At 42.6% G+C, this 21,075-nt stretch overlaps 1 protein-coding gene across 2 annotated transcripts in view; it reads left to right on the forward strand.

Moving 5' to 3' along the window:
* ccnd2a (cyclin D2, a) overlaps nucleotides 1-21,075 on the forward strand; it is a 135,136-nt gene that overhangs the window by 63,690 nt on the left and 50,371 nt on the right. Inside the window, exons 1-2 of one of the 2 annotated variants that reach the window (XM_070830896.1) lie at nucleotides 16,784-16,807; nucleotides 17,383-17,448. In XM_070830896.1, the coding sequence (XP_070686997.1) occupies nucleotides 16,799-16,807; nucleotides 17,383-17,448 (75 nt within the window). In that variant the 5' untranslated portion in view covers nucleotides 16,784-16,798. Of the gene's footprint in view, nucleotides 1-16,783; nucleotides 16,808-17,382; nucleotides 17,449-21,075 lie in introns of those variants that run through there. The other variant, XM_070830897.1, reaches the window with a different exon arrangement.

Below are 21,075 nucleotides of genomic sequence, written 5' to 3' on the forward strand. Positions count from 1 at the left end.
CTGCAGGATATAAGACACTGTGGTATGGTTTAAGGAGCACCCGACAGGCCTTCATAGAGTATAGCACTCCACTTGTCTGCCAGGTTGCTACACCCATCTGGGCACTGGGCAGGACACGCTGCCTGACTGACTGTCTGACTGGCTAGTTGGCAGTAATACCTCAGTTGGCAAAGATACACTCTCCAGCCTCACTAGATTTATGAAGTTTTTTTCATGCCCGTCTCTGTCTTTCTGTCATATTGTGTGTCTCTGCCTGTTGCCCCGGTGCATGCAAATGTGGGCCGAGGTATGCATTGGTTATCTCCTTCTGGAAAAGCAGTGCCCTGGTTGCTTCATATAGCCTGGCTCTAGTGACCGGCCATTGATAAGGCTAATGTCTCCCGATAGCTACCAAGCTTTCAAGTCCCGTCACAAAACAGCCGGCTCCCTTTTATGTTGTTTTCCCAAGCCAAGGACAGACAGGCCTCCCTACAGGACCGAGCTGGCTAATCAGTAATCACTAACTTGCTGAGCCCAGCAGTCCCGTTCAGACAGGCTTGCTTTTTCACCCCTTCGTCTTCGTCATCTTCTTCCTTTGCTACTTCTACCTCTTTCTCTTCTTCTTCTTATACACCCTATTCTTTTTATTTTTCCACCTTTCCTGCCCAGCCCCACCCCATTACACAAATGTTAAGACTGATGATCAGACTCTGTGCGTTACATTAACACACCCCAGACTTTAAATTGCCGTTCATATTGCATTACTTTTGATATTATACTGTAAGATTTGCACTCACCGCTACCCTGCACATACCTGCACCTGTACAGTTTTAATAGTATATCTATCTATATATATACATATATGTCTATATTTTTCTTCTTTCGTATCATACATATTGTTTTGTATATTTTCATTCTCATTGCCTTGTTATCTTGTTCTATTTAAGACTTACTGTTCTCCACCAAAACACCAAGACAAATTCCTTGTATGTGCAAACCTACTTGCCAATAGACCTGATTCTGATTCTAATGATCCTCTTAGACTCTAGCTTCCCTGAAGTCTAAACCTTTTGATGATGCTGTCTCTCTGGACGGACCACCATGTTGTTCTTTTACTTTCTTTGTCTCTCTCTGTCCTTCTTACTCTGCTCACTTCTCTATCCTACTTGTTCCATCCTTCCCCGTCTCCCTCCCTTGTTCTCTGTTGTTTCTTTGCTCATCTCTCCCTCCATTCAATGCCGCCCACTTAGCCTGCTAATGAATCAAGATACAGAAGGGGGGATCAGGAGGTCTGGGGCCATAACTGTGCCACAGACACATGGCGTTATATTAAAACATTAGTACCACTATATGACTTTATTTAGGACTTGCCAAAGAAAATTGATTAGGTGACAGAGATGGAACAAAAGAGGAATCATCCTCGGCCACCCTGACTGGGCTCCTCCTTTCAGAGCCAACAGCAGCAGTTCCCCTCCAAACTTTTGCTGAGAAGCGATCTGCCCATGCTTGGCCTCTTGTTCAAAGACACACCCACCCCTGCCCCTCTGCTCAGACCTACAGTCTGTACAGTCAGTCCAATGAGCTCTTCATAGAGTGATGTCCTCACCTGCACCGCATGCTGGAATAAATCATTTATTTGTTAGCATTTAAATGTATTTCCTGTTCAAATTGGTAATTATGATGTAGATAATCATCCCACTGACGGAAACTCTTTCGTCTCAGTCAAAGGTTTCAGTGATCCTTCCCTTTGAAAAGGCGTTGTTGCAGAACTGCAGAGGCAGTTCTATGTTTGTAGTCCCTGGCTGAAGGGATGTGCTTGATACATGTTATACACCGTATACCAGAGTAAGCTGTTGAACATAGATCATGTATTGCTGAAATCCCAGATTTATAATTTCTATTCCTGTGCGCCTCTCCTGTGGAAAACAACAGGCGGTTATTCACTAATGTCCAAGGAATTTTGTCTTGTCTCCATTGTTTGCTCTTTACCAACTGTATGCCTCATACTTTCTTTTTTTTATTTTCGTTCTTTTAAGTTAATGCTCTGTGACTGAGAGTATCCCTCAAACATTTTACATCTGCGCTCCTATTGAAGGAGTAGTAGTTGCAGTAGCAACATTATGAGTTACTGCAGCAGTAACTCTTGTTTGTTTTGCAGTAGTAACTTTATTCTACAATATACATCTCAAAACAGAATCTTAAGGTTGATATTGTTGTTTTATCTTAAATAATTATTTGGTTCTATCATTATAATTTTACTGCAAAATAATAATAATTGTACATCGCCAGGGCTGCCATACATTTTGTTATTACCTCACCATGTAATCTTTTTTTTTTTTTTACCTCTAAGCTTCACAGTCTTTTCCTCTTTTGGAAGTTGAAATAATGAGTGACCAGTTTTTTCAAAGGTCAGTCAAAATCCTTTTGTTAAATTGTATAATCAACAATTACCTTGAAATAAATAGATATTAGCCACTTGGCATTACAGAAGTTTGATATGTGGACATGATGTACTGTATATATTTTCAGCCAGCCAACTAGTTCACCAGCTGGTGAACTAGTTTGTTAGCCCACAAACTGGTGAACTAGTTTGTTAGCCCACAAACTAGTTCACCAGCTGGCCCAGATGCATTGTGGGTAGAGGAAATTACCTCAGTGATGAGGAACGTGTTATCGGTTCTGTCCAGGACATCCTTCATACAGTAATGTCACCCAGCAGCATGACTGGGAGATAAAGGTGGTGCGGTGGACACAGAGACAGGACTGTGGACAGTGTGCAGGCATAGGAAAGCACCACCACCACTGTGTGTGTGTGTGTGTGTGTCTGTGTTGCATGGATAAGAGAATAATTTGAATACTAATGATTCTGTTTCAGTATATCATGACATCATGAGTATATCTTTACAAAACGCACATATTATACATCAGCTATGTGTTGAATCTTCTGTCAATGTAAGGTTACATATTAACCTAAGCTACCAGTGACAAGGTGTCACTACTAGATATCGCTTTGTTTCAAGTGGTCAAAAACACTGGGAACCTCAGCTTTATGGTATGATTCATCAAATTCCAAAATACCTCAATGTTCCTCCATTTTTAAGAAGTTGATAATCTAAAGGTGGAAAACCTGGAAATGCTACTCATTGTAAAAGTGTTCCTTCAGTGTCGTGCTAAGTGCGTTTCACATTGTATTATGTTATGTACGTGCATCCATGTTCTGCAGTAGGTTTTCATGGCCCCCTTAGTTCATTTTAGAGTGGAACACATTCTGCCCTGCCACCATCCTCTCCCCCCTCCTCCTCTTCTGCCTCCACTGCTGGGTAACCAGACCCAGATGGTACCTGGTACAGACACCAGCAGCTTGTGTTTTGCCTTTTGTGAGTCAGACGCTGCAATCAGTAGCCAGGAAGCCCAGAAGTGAGTTGTGGGCCTTCATGAGGCCATACTAGGGTGAACAGAGGCTTAGGAAAGGAAAGGCAGGAGGGAGGGGGCGGCTTAATGAAACAGCGGTCTAGCTGGACTCTCACAACAATTTACAGTAAACTTCAATGTGGAGATACAGAGATTTTGTATGAGTGTGGACTGAACACACATTTAATCTGTGTGTGTGTGTGGGAGGGGAGGGGGGTTACAGGGAACATCCCAGTGTGCCTATCACGTATTAGAACTCAGCGATTCAATATCCGGCCCGGCCAGTGATACTGTTGAGGCTCTGCACTCTGGCCATTAGTATTATTTTTCAATGCCATGCCATCCCAACTGGGAAAGAGAGGGGATGACTGTGAGTGTTTGTGAGTGTCTGTACATGGTGTGTCTGTGTGTACGGATGAGGAAGAAGGGAAAAAAAATAGGGGAAATAAATGTAGTATTGTGCATGTTGTAGGTAGGTGGCAGACAGTGTGAGCATGAAGATGGATGGGAACACCGGGCTGTGGGAAGCAGGAATGTCAGACAGACAGACATTAAAGACATACGATATGAAACCCCGCTGTGCTTCACCCTTCTCCCCACCTGCCCTCATGATATTAACTGTGGCCCTCCCAGGACCCCACATTCCCAAGAGCTCTCGAGTAAAGAAACACCAGAAACAGGCGTGTTATCCATAAAATACACATTACCTGATGACTGGCTTTTCTTGCTTTTAAAACATTTCTCACAGCTCTTTTATAGGCCAGCCTGCTTGAGACTGGAAAGATTTACTGATTCTTGATACAAACATGTATTACTCACTAGTAATGTCATCTCAAATAAAAGACGCATTGATGACTTATTTCTCTACCGGTGTTTTGAATTACAGCAACTGTTGCCTATCATATTCAGGTCTGAAACACAGAAAAGGGGATTTTTATTTTCCATTTTGAAGTGGTAACAATCCTCGTTTAAAGCACTTTATTCACATTGATAAGTGCCTACCTTCCCCTGCCATAGCTGATGTGGAGTGGTCATGCCACAGCAAATACTGATGTGAAAGAGTGCCAACGGAAATAACACCGGCCGTCCCTCCTCTATTCTCCTCTCTCCACCCCAGCTGATAAGATTAGGGCGCCGCAGCCTGTATCAACTCTGGTCCAAAATGTTAAGCTCCAGTCTCGTGCTTTGGTGGACCTGAATATGATTTCTTTTTTTTTTCTATGAAGAATTATTCATGTTCAGCACATGCATGATTGAATTCTGAGATGACACATGCCCTGTTTCACCTTTTAAACATGTGTTGCTTGATTTTACCACATATTTTAGGTCTGAAACAAATACCACCAACCACACCTTAAAGATGAGTTTCTAAAGTAGATAATTATGAAGTCTTTTCGGTCTTTCAATGTCCCGATCCATCATGCATAAACAATTTCAAATGAATGAAAATCAGGTTTCATTTTGAGTAACTTCACACAGGTTAAATCATTTGGTAAATTTCCCCACCTACTTTGTTATGCTTTAGTCCCCAAAGTGTTCACTGGTAGCAGGAGCGTTTGACACCCTGTGGGATTCTTGTATGATTCTCTTTTTAAAACTGAGATTTTGCAGAATTGCGGGTTGTGTTCAAGCAGCAACAGAAGACGATGTCCTATTATTTAAACCATAAAAGTTTGGGAGAATAGGGTTTTGCTCAAAAATGCTTAGAAAGTGAGAGCACAAGGTGTTACCTGACAGTAACCAGGACATGAAAGTATGTACAGTAATTTAAAGTCAGAGAACAGAAGACGCTGAAGCTGCAGTTCAAATGACACGCTCCAGTTCTTAAAGTGTAAAGCCGTGGGAATGCTTTGTGTGTGGAAAAGACAGGGAGGTATCTTTCCCATGATTAAATTGATTGTGATGCTCAATGTTCACCTAAGGTGCAGTGTGTCCATGTCCTAGACTTTTATTTTTCTATTTCTGTCTCAGCGTCTGCATGATGATAACGTCTCTGTATGGTAGAAGCTCAGGTTTCTCTGTTTCAAACCTGGTCATTTTCACACCTCGACTTTTCTAAACCTCATCTACCACTGGTCTGAATAAACACTTCCTGGACCGCGTTTTGTGCTGTTGTTTTGTTGGCTGGTTGATCTGTGGTCAGGCTGTTCAGAGCTGGCACACACACAGAAAGAGAGAGAGAGAGAGAGAGAGAGAGAACTGACAAAACAATAGAAATGTGGCTTTATGTGACATAAGCTTTAAGTCACTTGAAATGAAGCCATGAACTTGGCTCATAAATCAGAGTTCACATTTTTGCACATGCTTCTATCCCAACAAACGTATTCGTCATTATTATTTAGTAACTCAAAACACATTCTTAAGCCATGTAAAGAATGAATTCAGAAACCGAGCTTACTCCATATCGTGACTGTGGTGTAAGTGTGACTGATAGCAGAGCAGCTGTTTCGTGGGGGCTGCACCACTGTCTCTGCCATGAGTTGTGACGGTGGCCTTGCTGCACTTGTCCCTGTCCAGCTGCCTGCCTTCCTCTGCTGGTTTCTTTTCTGCAGAAACATTTAGTGGCTGACGCTCATAGAGGGCGCTAGTAGGGCTGACTGACTGCAGCCGCTGGAAGGCGCAGAGGGAAACGGTTAGATAGAGCCTGCTGCTGAGAGCTGTAGAGGCAAGCAGAGCATACAGAGAATGTACACACATGCACTCAGTTTCTGTTGTTTAGCCTTCCCTCATAAAATAATAGAAACACCTTTCTGTATACTGCTGCACAGTTTAGCAGCCTACAAGCTGACCATACAGTTGACCCTACGCCTCTCTAAAACAGATTCAACAAAAGCTGAACATTATAAGCTTCATAAAGGGAGGATGTAATGCAGGACTGGATTAGACTGCATTCATTTTAGTTAGCCGTATCTAGCACAGTGTATGTGCAGTAAGAGAAGAGACAGACAGACAAATTACAGAGGTCCAAAAGTCATGTAATATTCAGTCTTAAAATATCTCTACATTTTATGAATGTATTTATTGTTCATTCCCTTGCTTGCTTGCTTTCAATGCTATTTCACTTTTTCACTTTTTTCTTTTCATACAAATTATGAGTATGTTAAGACCATCCAGGAAATACTAGCTAATTTGATCAATATCAAGACAGGGCTTATCAAGAAACGCGGCCAACTGAATAACACATCTGCACTGATAGGGTCAGAACTATGTTATTGTAGCAGTAACATAGCTCATGATGCAGCAGAAAGGTAGCGTACCAACATGCTGAGTCAAAATGAAATCTCTCAGCTGTTCCAAACCTGCAGCCTGCTGCTCGCCACACCTCGCACTTCACCTTTTGTTTCACATCCTTCTCTGGCAAACCCAAACAAAACATCCTGTTTGCTGCTGATCAGAGGCTATCAATGTATCATTTATGTCAGCTAACCCCCGTTTGACACATTTTAACAGGCAGTTAGCTGCACAGCATATTTGCAGTATCGCTGCTGGCCCACCCTGTTGATTATGAGTCACAGCAATAACAGTTAGCACAAGTCAAACTGTGACTAAATTGAAAGCAATGAAATGGAAACATTTTTTAAATGTTATCAGTGTTAAGGGTGGTACCTTGTACATACTTTCACTTCAGTTGCACAGTTATTATCTTTTTCTCAGGAAAGTTTAACCTTCCACTAAGGTGTGTGTATTTGAAAAGAGTGAGTGAACCACCTCTAGGTAGTTGGTTGATGTATTGTTTCTGCGTCAGGGTTCACCAAAGGTAGAGTTAGTCCTCTAGGATATTGGCTTCTGTTAATCAGTGATACCGCCTTTCCCCTTTCGTGTACAGTAAATTGCCCATGAACAGTGGCGACACAGATTTCAAAGATTCTTTCCATCATTCCAAACATGGCAATTATCAACCAATCACATGGGAATCAGTCCCCCCTCTTGTCATGTGGACTTATTTTGCCCAACAACAGTTAAAGTTTAGTCAGATCCCTCTGGGAGTGACGGAGAGTTCTTTACAAGGAGCTCAATCACAGGACCTTTTTCAAGTGGCTACATGAAGGGAAAAACATGCAAATACCTCAATCCAAAATAGAAAAACGGCGGTGGAATGTTTTGAGGCACAGGGAGGTGACGTAGGAATTAGCTGTAATCAGTGAAATACTTGGAGAATGCTGCTGCTTTGTGCCAGAGAGTTGATCACTGTTGGAATAACACAAATGAAAAAGGTTTTTTTTTAATTTAATGACATACTCCTTCACAGCCATAGTGAGAGTGAGTCGATCGATCATCGCAGCCACAGAATACAACTCTCTGACATTAAAATAACAGTAGACAAAGACATCATACCTCATCACTCTGTGTCTGTGACCTTGTGTTGACATGCTCCAGTACTCCTTCGCTTAACATTGGTTCTCACAGCGTATATACAGACTTCTGTGGGCGGGGCCAACGTTTAGCAGACGCCACACCAGCAATATTGGTGAAGAGCCACATGAGTAAAAGTAAAGTCCATTCAAAGACAAATGCACGTTAACATGAATGCAAATATGGTTTCTCAGAGGTGTTATCAAAGAATGGAAAGATAAGCATTTGTACGTTAACAGAAGCCTTGCGTGAGTAGAAAACAGTGGAGTAAGTGAAAAGCGTACATTTAGGATGATAAATTATCCATATGGTACGGACAATTCTGCTTTATATCATTTACCTTGGGTTATCTTCACACCTGTAGTTTGGTTCACTCGGTCTGGGCTGAGGAAAATACTTGCACGTTGTTGCCTTTTTATTCTGGTCCCGTTCACACAAGAGCTTTAACCTTGAAGCTATGTGATGCTGCAAGTGCATGTAGTAAGACATGAACTTAGCACACCTTTTTTAACCTCTTTTTCACTTTTTAACTGATCAGGCAAAATCCTCCTCTTTGCAATGGCTATTCAATTTACAGTCACAAGTGGATTTAATAGTTTAAATGTCCAACTTTTGAATACAAAAGTCACATATCTGCTATCATAAAATCCAAAAGTTGCTTTGCTTTGCTTTGACACAAAGAAAGTGCAGTAAAGCTTGACTGGAAGCAGACCTCCTGTTTTGGGTGGTCTCAGTCTGAACTAAACCAGAGTTTGTTTTAACCAAAGCGAACAGGTAAGGTGCCACAGGTAAGAAGCATAGGTGAGATCTAGTATTGTACCACTGGTACACAGGACAGAATGTCAACCAGCATTCGTAAAGACAATGAGTTCCATTGTATTGTATTGTCTTAACTGCTAGTTAGATAAAAAAAAAAATGGATGATGCATAAAGACTTGGTTTGGACCAAATATTTGACAGGACATGGAGATAAAAAACTTTAACATAGCCTTTTCCATTTTCAATATTTACCTGTACACAGCATATATACTGTATAGCAATTAGTATTGGTGCCTATCTTTAGATTAATGAATCTAAAAAGATTTGTGTTGTGGTAGTTGAAAGTTAAGCTCTGCATGAAGCAGCCCCTGCAGCTTTAGCTGATTGTGGCCATTTGGCTTGTTTCTCTGAACTTCCCCTTTTTCAGTTGGCTTCATCCAAACTTCCCTTTACGTTCATGAATGAGTGGAATTTGAAAGTAGAGCTACAGTATGAACAAACCTCTGGTCCATTCATCATTGTGACACTCTCAGTCTCACTCACTCAATGCAAAAGATTTTCACTAGTGTGAAAATAACCCTATATGGATGGATGTCTCTTGAATATTCTGCATGTCCCATGGCTGAATCATTTAGAATCCAGGCTTGGTTATAAAATAAACTTTTGTCGCAACACATAGCGTCTCAAATTGTTTGACCTTAAATGAACCGAATATTAAATAACCTGTGAGGTAAGAAAACATTGTGAGGTGCTTGCCTCAGATTGTATTTTAAGAACAAAACAGTCATATTTATGTGCATGCATGACTGTGTGTGCACACATGTGTGTCCGTCCATATCGCCCCACCTTTTATATCAATGAGAACTTTTATGATAGGCTGTGTGGATTAAACACTGAGCGTGTTCCCAAAAGGGACCAAGCCCCAGGTGTTTCAGACACCAATGTGCCCTCTCAGTCTTATTTGCGTACACAGATGTTTGAGCTTCCACCTTCTGTATAAATACTGCAGTTCTGCAAAATCCCCCAAGCCTCATTCTAAACCATAAAAGCTAACATTTCACCCAAGAGTGCGCTGTTGTTTTGACGGACATGCACATTTGACTCCTCTCTTTTGCATGTTGCAGATTTAAGCCTTTTTTGCGCAAGGGTTGTTTGTGTGTGTGCCAGTGGAGGTTATGAATGAGCTACAGCTGCATGGCCTACTGGTCAGTATGGACAGCTGATGAATGAAGTGGAAATTATTAAAATAAACTGCTCGGTGATGCAGCTACATTCATGCGTCTGGCCTCCATATCTCTCCATCGATATGTTCCTCACACATCTGGCTCTACGAAGATGCACACCCTGTTGATGCAACGGACACAAATATTTAAAACAGCAAAAGGTCATCAAGTTTGTTCAAGCTGTTAGCATGAACTCCCACGAGCTTATGAATTGATACTTGTTTTCTGCAATTTCATATGAAACAAGCTTGCTTTGCATAAAACGAGGAGAGAAGGGAGAGCAGTGGGGCCGACCACAGACCGATATCTGAGCAAAGGGGAGTGGTGTTAGCGACAGATGGACAGGGATGGGGAGGTGACAGAGAGAGAGAGAGAGAGAGAGAGAGAGAGAGACGGGCTGGTGATGGATAGACAGACAGACAGAGAGAGAGAGAGAGAGGAAGAAGAAGGGCAGCGATAAGGACAAAGACATCAGTCACGTTTAGGGGGTTTTCCCTCCTCCCCCTTTGAGAGTGGACCTTGATCCAAGCTACACAGACTCTACTGTGTCATGGTGTGTGTGGCCCTGTGTCTGTGTGGGCCTGCAAGTGGTGATGACTCATGACTCAGCAGAAATAGAGCCACATTGAACAGAATGGAGCACAGCTTCATTGTTGAAGCAGCAGTTTCTTTGGCTTCACATTAGGCACCATTCAGAACACAATAGATCTGAGTCTTTTCACAGAGCATCGCAGAGCAGCGGTTTTTCACCTCCAAAGTACGATCTTTATCAGTTACTTAAGAGACATTTCTGTGAGAAATTATCCCAGCATTATACAGAAGCTCTACAGCAAGCTGATGTAACTTAAGCTGAACAGAAGCCACTGTAGCCACAAGTGCAGTTACGACACATATATGCTAATATATGCTAAAACATAGTGGAGGAGTAGCACAAATACAGAGAAGTCAAACAAGTCAGCAAATCGAGTCAATCAGTTCTGAGTGATGTCAAGTTACGCAGCAAATATTATCAAAAGTCTGTTAACATTAGCAATGTGTTTATTGCTCATGAATTTTTCATCTGTAAGTGGAAGAATGTGTCTTTTCTTGCATCGCTTTCTTTTTAAACAACACATGTTTGTATTCGATGTGTAATCACAAGTGACAAGAAATCTGCCAAATACAGGGAATGGAGTCCAAGAACAGTGGTCCAAAAGAAAAGAACAAAACTCAGTCCTTGTTTGGTTGTGATGGCAAAACCTATGTTTGTTATGGTGATAATGAATCACTTCTTAACAAATTCAACTCTTAATCTTCCTCTGTGATCAACAGCCTCATCAACAATCTAAAATATTTCAAACAGGCTTCGCAAGTAAACAGGAGAAGCAGCTGATGACCAACAAATAGAGCCTCAGTTCACCTGCTGCACAGGGAAACCTCACTAATAGTGCTGCTAAGGGGAGGTCAGCTCTCTGTTGAGTCGTAAAGTGGTCAGATGAGCTTTGAAATGTGTTCAGCACAGGTGGGCTTTAACAAATCAACCGATTTCACCTCCTTGTGTGTCGTCTAACACTGTTCTCCACACATACGCATTAAAACAGGTACTGTATGTGTGTGTAATTCACATGCATGTGTGTGCTGTCCTGCATCCCTGTGCGTGTGTGTTTGTGCGTGTGTGTGTGTCAAACACTTGCACTTGCAGTTCCTGTTTGGGGAGATTCGCTGGTCCTGGCAAACAGTGTCTGGTCTTATCTCTTGTGTTTTATGTTCCTAGCGAGCCGGGGGCACAAGCAGCCCTTTGTGGCCAAGAGGTGGCTGGTCTCGCTCCAGACCGACCCGTGCAGCTGTTCACCACTGTTGGACATATCCATGTGTGTGCGTGTGTGTGTGTGTGTGTGTGTGTGTGTGAGATGGGTGGGTAAATGTGTATATGTGTGCCTGTATGCATGTATGTCTTTACTTGTAACGGTGCCTGTATGCGATGATATGGGTGTCTATGTTTTGTGTGTATCTGTGTATGTATTTAAATATGTGCAATGTGTGCGTGTGCATGTAGTGTGCTGTGTGTATTTTGACCACTCCAAGCCTTCCTCCATCTCAGTCTCCATCATTTTGTCTGAGCGACTGCTAGCTGTCAGACTGCAGGCCGACCTTAACATATGGAGTAGCTCAACATGTCGTCAACCTATGGGTCTCTTTCTCTCCTTCTCTGTCTCTTCCTCTCCTTCACCTGAACCCTTGTGACACCACCGATCCCCTCAGTGGAGGTTCACTGAGTGGTAACACAAAGTGTATTGTGCATGTGACCCATTAAGAAGTCCTAAAAGGAGCCATCGGCGAAGCCAGCACAAAGCCACGTGCTGTGTTGGCAGTTGAGTGTGGAGAGGGCAAGAATGTGGCCCCCAGACTCAGCTTGTGGTTATCCAGTGTGTGTGTGTGTGTGTGTGTGTGTGTGTGTGTGTGTGTTTGAAAGAGAGAGAGGCATGCTATAGGGTATTAATGACATTTTGGGACAAAAAAAATTATTCCTGATCAGAGAAAAGTTTTTCAGCATTAATTTATTTACTTTAATCTAAATCGATTTGATTATTCTGCAGATTATTCTGCAGATATTTTAGGTGCCCGTCAGTCAAGCGATGTTACTCATCATGTTTTGATTTACAGCAAATTACAGGAAGTATTTTGCTGTAAATAGCTGTAAAGCAGGAATGCTTCAGGACTGCTTCTTTGCCTTATTGACCAGCTTGATCTCTTGAGCCCTTTTTTCAAGAGTCAGTGATGTTGTCAGTGATGACGGTCATATTGTTTGTCACAATTGTAAAATATGTCAATATGTAAAATTTAATTTCAAGTGTTAAAAAGAGACCCTGAGTAGTTGGATATGTGTCAGGAAAGTGCTGGGCTGCTGATCACAGTCACCCTAAGTGATGAAGTTAACAACAACATGAGAGAGAATAGAATTCATAGGTTCTTGTGTTTAAAGTGGGATCCAGGCAAAATAAATGACTTTTTCAATGACAGTCAACAATGTCACAAAAGAGACGAGAGAGCTACAACGAGTCAAGTATGAAGCCTCCTATGAAGCATTAATGCTATGATTGGCATGAATTGCAACCTTCCCAGAGTCTGCAGAGGCACAAGGTGCAAAGTGCTCAGATGCACTGACAAGGTAAGGAGTGCTTACGGTGCACTCAGCCACCTCTGAATAAGAGACACAAGCTGAAGCTATGTATGCAGGACAGTGCTCCATCACAAGCATCCAAGTACTCCACTGTGTGGCTGTCCAGTAGAGAGAAATACACAGTTTTAATTGCCATTAACTGTTTATCATGTTTATTTATCCATCCATCCATCCATCCATTGTCTATACCGCTTATCTTTAAGGGTCATGGGGGGGCTGGAGCCAATCCCAGCTGACTGTGGGCAAGAGGCGGGGTACACTCTGAACTGGTCGCCCGTCAATCACAGGGCCAACACAGAGAGACAGTCAATCAATCAATCAGTCAATCTTTATTAATATATAGCGTTATCTCAAGACCCCTTCCCTAAAGGGCAGGTCTAGACCAAACTCTTTAATTAACCATTCACGCTCACAACTTCGAGCAATTTAGAGTCGCCAATTAACCTGCATGTCTTTGGATTGTGGGAGGAAGCCGGAGTACCTGGAGAAATGTACCCGTAGAGAACCTTCTTGCTGTGAGGCAGTAGTGCAAACCGCCGCACCACCATGCTGCCCATGTTTATTTATAATTATTATAATTAATTGCTTTCTAATGTAGGGGAGAAAATGATTTGTTATTGAGCTGCCTGATAATTATCTTCCCCTTTTCTGTTAAGAGCTGATATAGTATCCAATTGAAAAGGAAAAATCCAATGTTTTCTTTGTATAACATACATTTATTAGCAAAGAAGGACTTGGAATTCGCTTCTAACATTGTGCTTGTTCGACAAAAAAATAATCCTGAGAAACCTCACTTAACTAATAATCATGCACGCCCTGTACTGTGGAATGTCCAAAAGACTGGTCCCTATAAAAGATATGTTACTTAAAAAGAAGTGACAAAACAATGGAAGAGCGAGAGTTTCATGCTTTCTCTGGGGAACCTTCTTTGGCTTGGCATTCTCTACTGTTTTATTTACTCCCGTTAGTGCCTGTTGCCAAAATCATGACAGCCGGGGGCGGGCTGGAGAAGTAGGCTGTAAAAAAAACAAACATAAATGGTTTCAGTTGAGACGGCAGAAGGTGAGACCAGCAGCCAAACTTAAGTCAAGTTCAAGTCAGAACATTCACAAGATCAAGACAAGTCCGAGACAATATAAAAAATGCAGGACAGGCCTAGTTGCCCCCATCTTGGATATGTACCACAGCCTCACAGAGACACTGAACCATAACAACAAGACACTTTTTTGGTACTGGGTGAAGAAAACTATTTGAGATTCTTTGACTAGTAAAAACACGCCGCTTCCACTGCAGCCACCGCCATCCATCTTGTCCCATCGCATTTGAAATTCATCATCTGAGTCGACCTTTCCCCTCAGTGGCCATGTCACTTCCTCTTTCTAGTGGTGTCCCACTCGGGTTAGGGGGGTATACAGGTCACAGAGGTTAGCAGGTTGAGCTGTCAGCACAGGTTTCACGTCTTAAGTGAGGCATGTGAGGGATTGGGGTGGGACACACAGAGACTCCAGCACACTGTGTGGGGTCACAGCAGATCTGAGTTATTACCATTATCGCTGTGAACTCCATGTTCTTTAACTCCATCACTTTTTTTTTACCACTTTCTTCCCCCCCTGTCCCCTTCAGCTGTCTCTCCCTTTCCCTCCACATGTGAGGGCAGTTGCAGCTCACCTGCCATTTATGTTAGTATGCAGAGACCACAAGTACAGCTATCCTCCAGTTGTCATCCTCAGCGACCTTTATCGCCATAATGTTGGCCCACTTTAAGCTGAAGTTGTCATTTTGTTTTTGTGTCACGCAAATTTCTACCTGCAAGCTATAAACACCACATACAGTGTGTGCATTCAATGAGCGATGAGCAAGAACTGAAGCAACGTGGATTATTTCTTTGGGTTTTTGTCGATTCTCCTATGAAGAGTATCCATTCTGACTGGTTAGGCATAAATATAAAAGTGAATTTGATTTGAATTGTGAATGTTGACTTTCACTTAACACCTATTTTGACCACTCCTAACAGCCCCTTAATCTCTGTGTACAATGCCGATGGGTATTTACAGTTTGCATTTTGTTAACTAATCTTCGAATTGATTGCATGGTTTGCTGGTTTTGGGTGGGGTCGTGTCTATAGATGCGTTGGAACAGATGTAACTTGATTCTTCCTTTTATCAGCTCTCCACACAGAACTCGACGCTTTATCAGAGCCATCAGTTTCTTAGTTTAAGTGTGAAGTAAAAGAAGAAAAAGAGAAAACACTATCATTTTCTCTCTCAGCGCAAATGATACTAACCTGCAAAAACAGGACAGGAATCCAAGGCTTTGTCCTATTAAGTGCCTGCAGCTCTTCCTCTCTGTCTTCGTTCTCTCATTCTCTCTCCTCTATTTTCTTCTTGGTTATCCATTATTTCTCATGAATCTTGCCTCTATCTTTGATGATCTGAAACACCTATGTCAGCATTGTGCTATTGTGCGTTTTCACGTATTTCTGAGTCAGTGTGTGTGTCCTGATCTCTGTTAAGGAACATCTGCCGCATCTCGCTAGCGAGGGACAAACACAGAGGGTGAATTCTTAACAGGCCTCAAATAAACCGCTCCACAAAGGGGAATGTGGAGGACACTGAAGTCTGCCAATCACCTGACTTTTTCCCAGTTAACCTGGAGGTGAAAAGATAGAACCTCCTTGAACAAACGCAGAGGAGACCAAAGAGTTGCCTGAAAGTTGCTTGCTGTCTTTACCTGGGTGGCGACGGGACGGTCTGTTTGCTCAGGCTTTGGGACTGACTCACAAATCAAAGTGTGTGTCAGAATGGAGAGATTAGGGAGCCAGAATAGGTTTGGGATTCTACCTGCTCCGTTGTCTCTTTGTTGTCACCCACCTGGATGAGCTGTTAACGTTGCGTAACGCATGCACACACACAAACAGACGCACACACAACAGAGAAACTTTCCAATACCCTGATAAAATGCAGCTGTTTATCTGCTGCTTCAGGACTGCGGATGCCCAGCTAAGGCTGTTTGAAGCATTGTTCCTAGTGGGAGATTCCCCTTCCAATGAGGCCCTCGGCTTCTCTTAAGTGTGGCCTGTCCCAGCAGCTGCTGTCATCGTAGGACACGACACAGACCTTAAAGCTGGTACTACACTGTCAGCACACTCATGCATGGAGCTAAAGGGGGAGAGACAGAGAGAGAGAGAGAGAGAGAGAGAGAGAGAGAGAGAGAGATACATAAAAATGATGACAGAGTTTCAAAGAGAAAGAGGAAGTTGCTGCTCCTCTATGAGATCTGCATGATTTGTCATTCACCAACTGTAAAATATTATCAGATGCCATCAGACTGGTTTGGATAGAGTTACTGCACGAAGCACATAGTCAAGTCAGGTTCTACGGAATTACATTTCCAGTTGTAGTTGTCTTACATTTGTTTATCAGGATGTGGGTAACTAATGTGCTCTGCCAGGAGCTCAGGTTTCAAAGACAAGGCTGGATAATGGAAGGCGTTTAGAAAGCCATCTCAGACAATGCAGGATCTTAAGTCCTGGATGTCTTGCTCATCATTCATCTGATCCTATTTCCTGGCTTCTGAGGATTGAGGGATCTAATTCAAACCTCTCTGCTTTTCAGCTGCTTTGTATTCCCACTGTATTCACTCCGTTTGAATAAAGAAAATATGTGTTTTCGACAACTTCACATTTCACTGGCTTTCACTGCACTGCTTCCCCGCCTCCCCTGCTTCATCACTCCTTCACTCTTCTCCCACTCTTTGTGTTCCCTCTAGGTGAATTCAACCTTGTCTTACTGCTAAATGAAGCTCCGCAGGAACTCGGGAGAGAGGGGTGGGGCATTACCTTTCGGAAGTGAAGCTAGCTCCCTGACCCGTCGTGGTGAAAGGCCCTTAGGCTTCGCTGCATCGCTCACATAAGATGATCTCTGTGGGGAAAGCAGGAGATTACACCTGATAGGAAGGAGACTTAGCATAAACTCAATTGGCTCCTTTGTGGAATAATCCACTCTTCTCATCTAAGTCATTGTGATGAGTGATAAGGCCTCAAGTGCATATGAGTGGTGAAAAAAATTAACCAAGTAATGTATTAACCCAGCTTTTGTTCTCATATTACATAAAAACAACATTATGAGTTTGAGCTTCATGTGATCACACACACTTTTGCAGTATTTGAAAACATTTTTGTGCAGCCCAGTGCTGGAAATGACACATCCAACTTAACTGTAAAGATTAAACTGACACGGCCACTGGAAAGTGTGACACATCAGAGAATTTTTTTTTTTAACAATAATCACAATGTGTCAGAGCTTATTTTATCTGAGGACTTTCCATTGTGTTATCATCGTTGTATCAAAAGTACAACAACTTACTGTTCAAAGAACTAAGCCACAGGCTGTGACCAACAGTGCTTAAGTGTGTGATCTTTGAAATGTTATTGCCTGAAATCATTCGTCCTCATCACTCTGACTGTCTTCATAACTCACAGTATATTGTGTCTTCTAGGTATTGGATTTTTATCAGTGGGATATGCTCAGGACTAGCCTCGGGAGGAGGAGGAGGAGGTCACAGGTAAGATGAATTACCTTTTTTATTCTACTGAGCTCACGTGAGCTGCTGATTCATGTGAGCGACTGCTCCTCTGTGTGCCTTTTTCTGTGTTTCAACTCGCTCCATCTCAAGCCAGACTGGCCTGAATGATCATGTTCTAAATGACTGGTGGGCCATGTACAAATAAACACCAGATATGCCAAATGGCCCTTGGGTAGATGTGTGTATCTTTTTTTTAGATGTATATTGCATATCCTGAAACATTACACAGCTCTGTAACTGAGATGCGGATGATTCATTGCATAGGAAAGAATCAATTAGATGTTTTGGAAATGCCTCCAGTAAACAGTATAGACTGTCTCAGTGAATATCCCTGCTATCCCCAGATGCCACCACCTCTGTTAACAATAGATCACAGCACCGCTGGGCTTGTAGTTTTGTTTTGATTGAAACCAGTCTCGCTGGCTTGTCTGTCTCGCGGGAGCCTGTGAAGCTTTCTTCTGCCTGCTTATAGTCCCATTCTGTCATGATTGTTTCTGAGCAAAAAAACTTCATGAGGAAGTAGTGGAAATTTTTGCTCATTCCGTGCTAAGTAATTTTACTTTAGAAATGAAACTTAATCTATCTGGGATCAGTGTGCCTACCATTGTGCTGATGCTCGTTCTGAGTAGTGACTTATGTCGTATTGGTCTGGTTCACCCAGTTTGTGGCAGGCATCGTGCTCTATTGACATACATCTATTTTCAGACTTGCTGCAGGTGTATGAATCCCTGTAGCTGTAAGAAAGGTAAAGGCCAGCAGAGAATCTATTATTGACCTTGTTACTGTCGTTTTCAGTATCACAATGATATGATACCACTATTGTGTCTTTCTCTGCTATTGAAACCTCACAAGCATGGATTCCTGTAAATGTTAGCTGTAGGTGGTTTCTCTGCTTCTATCGTTTAGCACACAATGACTGATGTGCTTTTTAAATTGCTAATGAAATTTTCTGTTGCTGTGAAAAGATACAGTAGAGGGTTCTCACATGATGTCAAATGCATGTTCATCGTTCAATGTTCATGTGAATGTGTGCAGAGACTGCCCATAAAATGAGGAACCTGACTGTGGGACAACCCCCTCCTCTTGCAACTTTTGGTTCTAACTTCAGCTCTCTGAATAAAACAGATGTACCATTTTTGATATATTTGAAAGTGTTGTCACTTTTAAATAAAAATAAAATCAACAACAAACTAGACAACTCCATAAAAAAACGATCTCCCGTAGCATAAGATAAACTACATCCTAATCATATTTCTAATTACATTGTACCACCTTGAAGAGAATAAGCATTAAACAATGCAAACCATTATCGTCTCTCATGTAAGTAGCAGGTGGAGATGCCATCACAGGTCACAAGCTCTGCTGTTCTCTGCTGACTAAAGACACAGCGATAGTCAGTGAGCATGAAGGCAGTTATAGGGGCAGAGATAGCGACAAATTAACATCCAAAACATCATGACTCCTCCTCAGGGTGTTAAGAAGAGAAAGTACAGCAATCAGGAAGAGAAAGGGACAATTAGAGAGTCAGAAAGAGAGGCTGTTGGATGTAATGGTGTAATGAAGTTGATGTCTGTTCCTCAGACATAACATTAGCCGAGTGTTTTCATATGTAATCATCAGGGACTTTTCTATTATCTTGCGTTGCGTGCACATGGAGGGCTGGTTGTGTTTCATCAGACACAAAAGGAGGGTTTGATGAGCGGTATTTAAAAGACCAGCTCACCTCTCGTAAACCTGCTCCTTAACAGAAAAAGACTTTCACGCTGTACCTCGCCATGCCGTCTCTCAAGTCGAGAAAAAAACTGCATACAGTGGTAGTCCAGTGTGATGGAGCGTTCCTGTGTCAAGTGGCTGCTCTTAGGGTGACTGGACACTTTTGACATGTGGCTGGCCGTTCAGCAGCAGCAGCAGCAGCAGCAGCAGCAGCAGCAGAACACTTGTGTTTGCACCGTTTGCCTGTTAGGATTAGCGCTGTGCAGCTGCTCTGCTCCTCACAGCTGACCAAAACGGGTTCTAGTAGGACAGAGGTGCAGCTCAGTGGACCTCTTTGCACCAATTCCCAATCATTCAATCACTCTCACACACATATTCATTGACAAATTCTGTGTTGACTCATTGTCAGCGGTGGGTATGACACAAGGCGGTTTTTGCTCAGATGAACTGCAAGAACGAGCGGATTCTAAACACAGATTATTTCACTCGCAATGAATAGAATTAAATCTTGTGGTGACTGCTTTAGTGCGACAGCTTCCTCCTTCATTGGTCGCACTTTTGACACAGTTACTGTAGGTATGATCAGTGAGATCCTGTCTTCTGGGTTAGGCCCTTGTTTTTCTTCATGTTCATGTTCTAGAGCCAGAACAGAGGAAACATCTGTTTTACTGCTGTTCTAACTGCTCCAGATCTACACACACACACACACACACACACACACATGCACAAATGCACACAGACCTAGTGGTTGGGCCTGCCCGAGGAAGAGTGTTGCTACACAAAGTGCACATGCATTGATACTTCTGCACACACACACACAGATGCTGCCTGTCTTCCTCTCATCCTCATCCTGTCACAACCACTGTGCAGTTTGTCCTCCACCCCACTGTCTCTGCCATCAGGACCTGCTCCGACAGCTGCTCTGGCATCCAAATCTATCCGTCCCATTTTCTGTCTGTCCTTATATTGGTCTGTCTGTTCTCTTTCTGTTTCTCTGTCCCCTCCTCTATCTTCACAAGCAAGCATTTCACAGACTGGATCAGGCTGTGAACAACTTCAGCATTCGCTCAAATTAGTAAAAATGCACCAAATATTACATTGTGGTGCGGTAAAACTGAATTCTCATATAGAGTATAGTACATATCAGAGATAGGTGTGTTTTGACTGACACAAATTCAGCAAGTCTTCCAAAGTAAGTGACAAAATATTTGCTCTCAGTTCCTTTCAGTGTTACCCATGTTGTCAGACAACATTGTTTCTCACCGCTTCACCAGAACAATTCGTGTGAACACTATCTGATCTGCCACCGCAGGTTTTGGTTGGGTTCAGGCACAAAATGTACTGGTTCAATGTTAAGGAAAGATTCTTCCTCCTCAGGTAATCATAGGTCGGCATTTGAAGAAATGGCCACTGCTGTCATTTTCCTCATGGGGACGGTGTCAACAAATAGCGTTCAGACAGATCGAAAGCAATTATGGAAGAATAAAATGTCCCACAGAGATCAGGACACTGTCCTGGGGAGGGGAGGCTGCGACAACGGCTGTTTGTTGGTGCTACAGTGGATCAAACTCCGAGTCTCAGACGCCTCGCCATCACTGAGTCACAGAAATAGCTTTTGTGTGGGCCCTTTCAAAATTTTAGAATAATAACCCTCATCACCCAAAAGGGAAAAGGCAAGATCTGTCCTTCCCAGAGATTGTGGTGGGAAGAATCGATGACTTCCTCCATCTTTCTCCCCCAGGGGACAGGGGGACAGCGTCTCACTGGTATTAATAGTAGTCCTCTGATAAGCTGGCTAGTAAGCTGCCTTGTGGTGTCACAGTCTTTCGTCTCGTTGTGAGAACCTCTTGTTATAGTATGAAAGGGCTCTTATAGAATATACATCTCCTTGCC

Source organism: Pempheris klunzingeri, chromosome 5 (assembly GCF_042242105.1).
Source record: "Pempheris klunzingeri isolate RE-2024b chromosome 5, fPemKlu1.hap1, whole genome shotgun sequence".
NCBI classification, from domain to species: Eukaryota; Metazoa; Chordata; class Actinopteri; order Acropomatiformes; family Pempheridae; genus Pempheris; species Pempheris klunzingeri.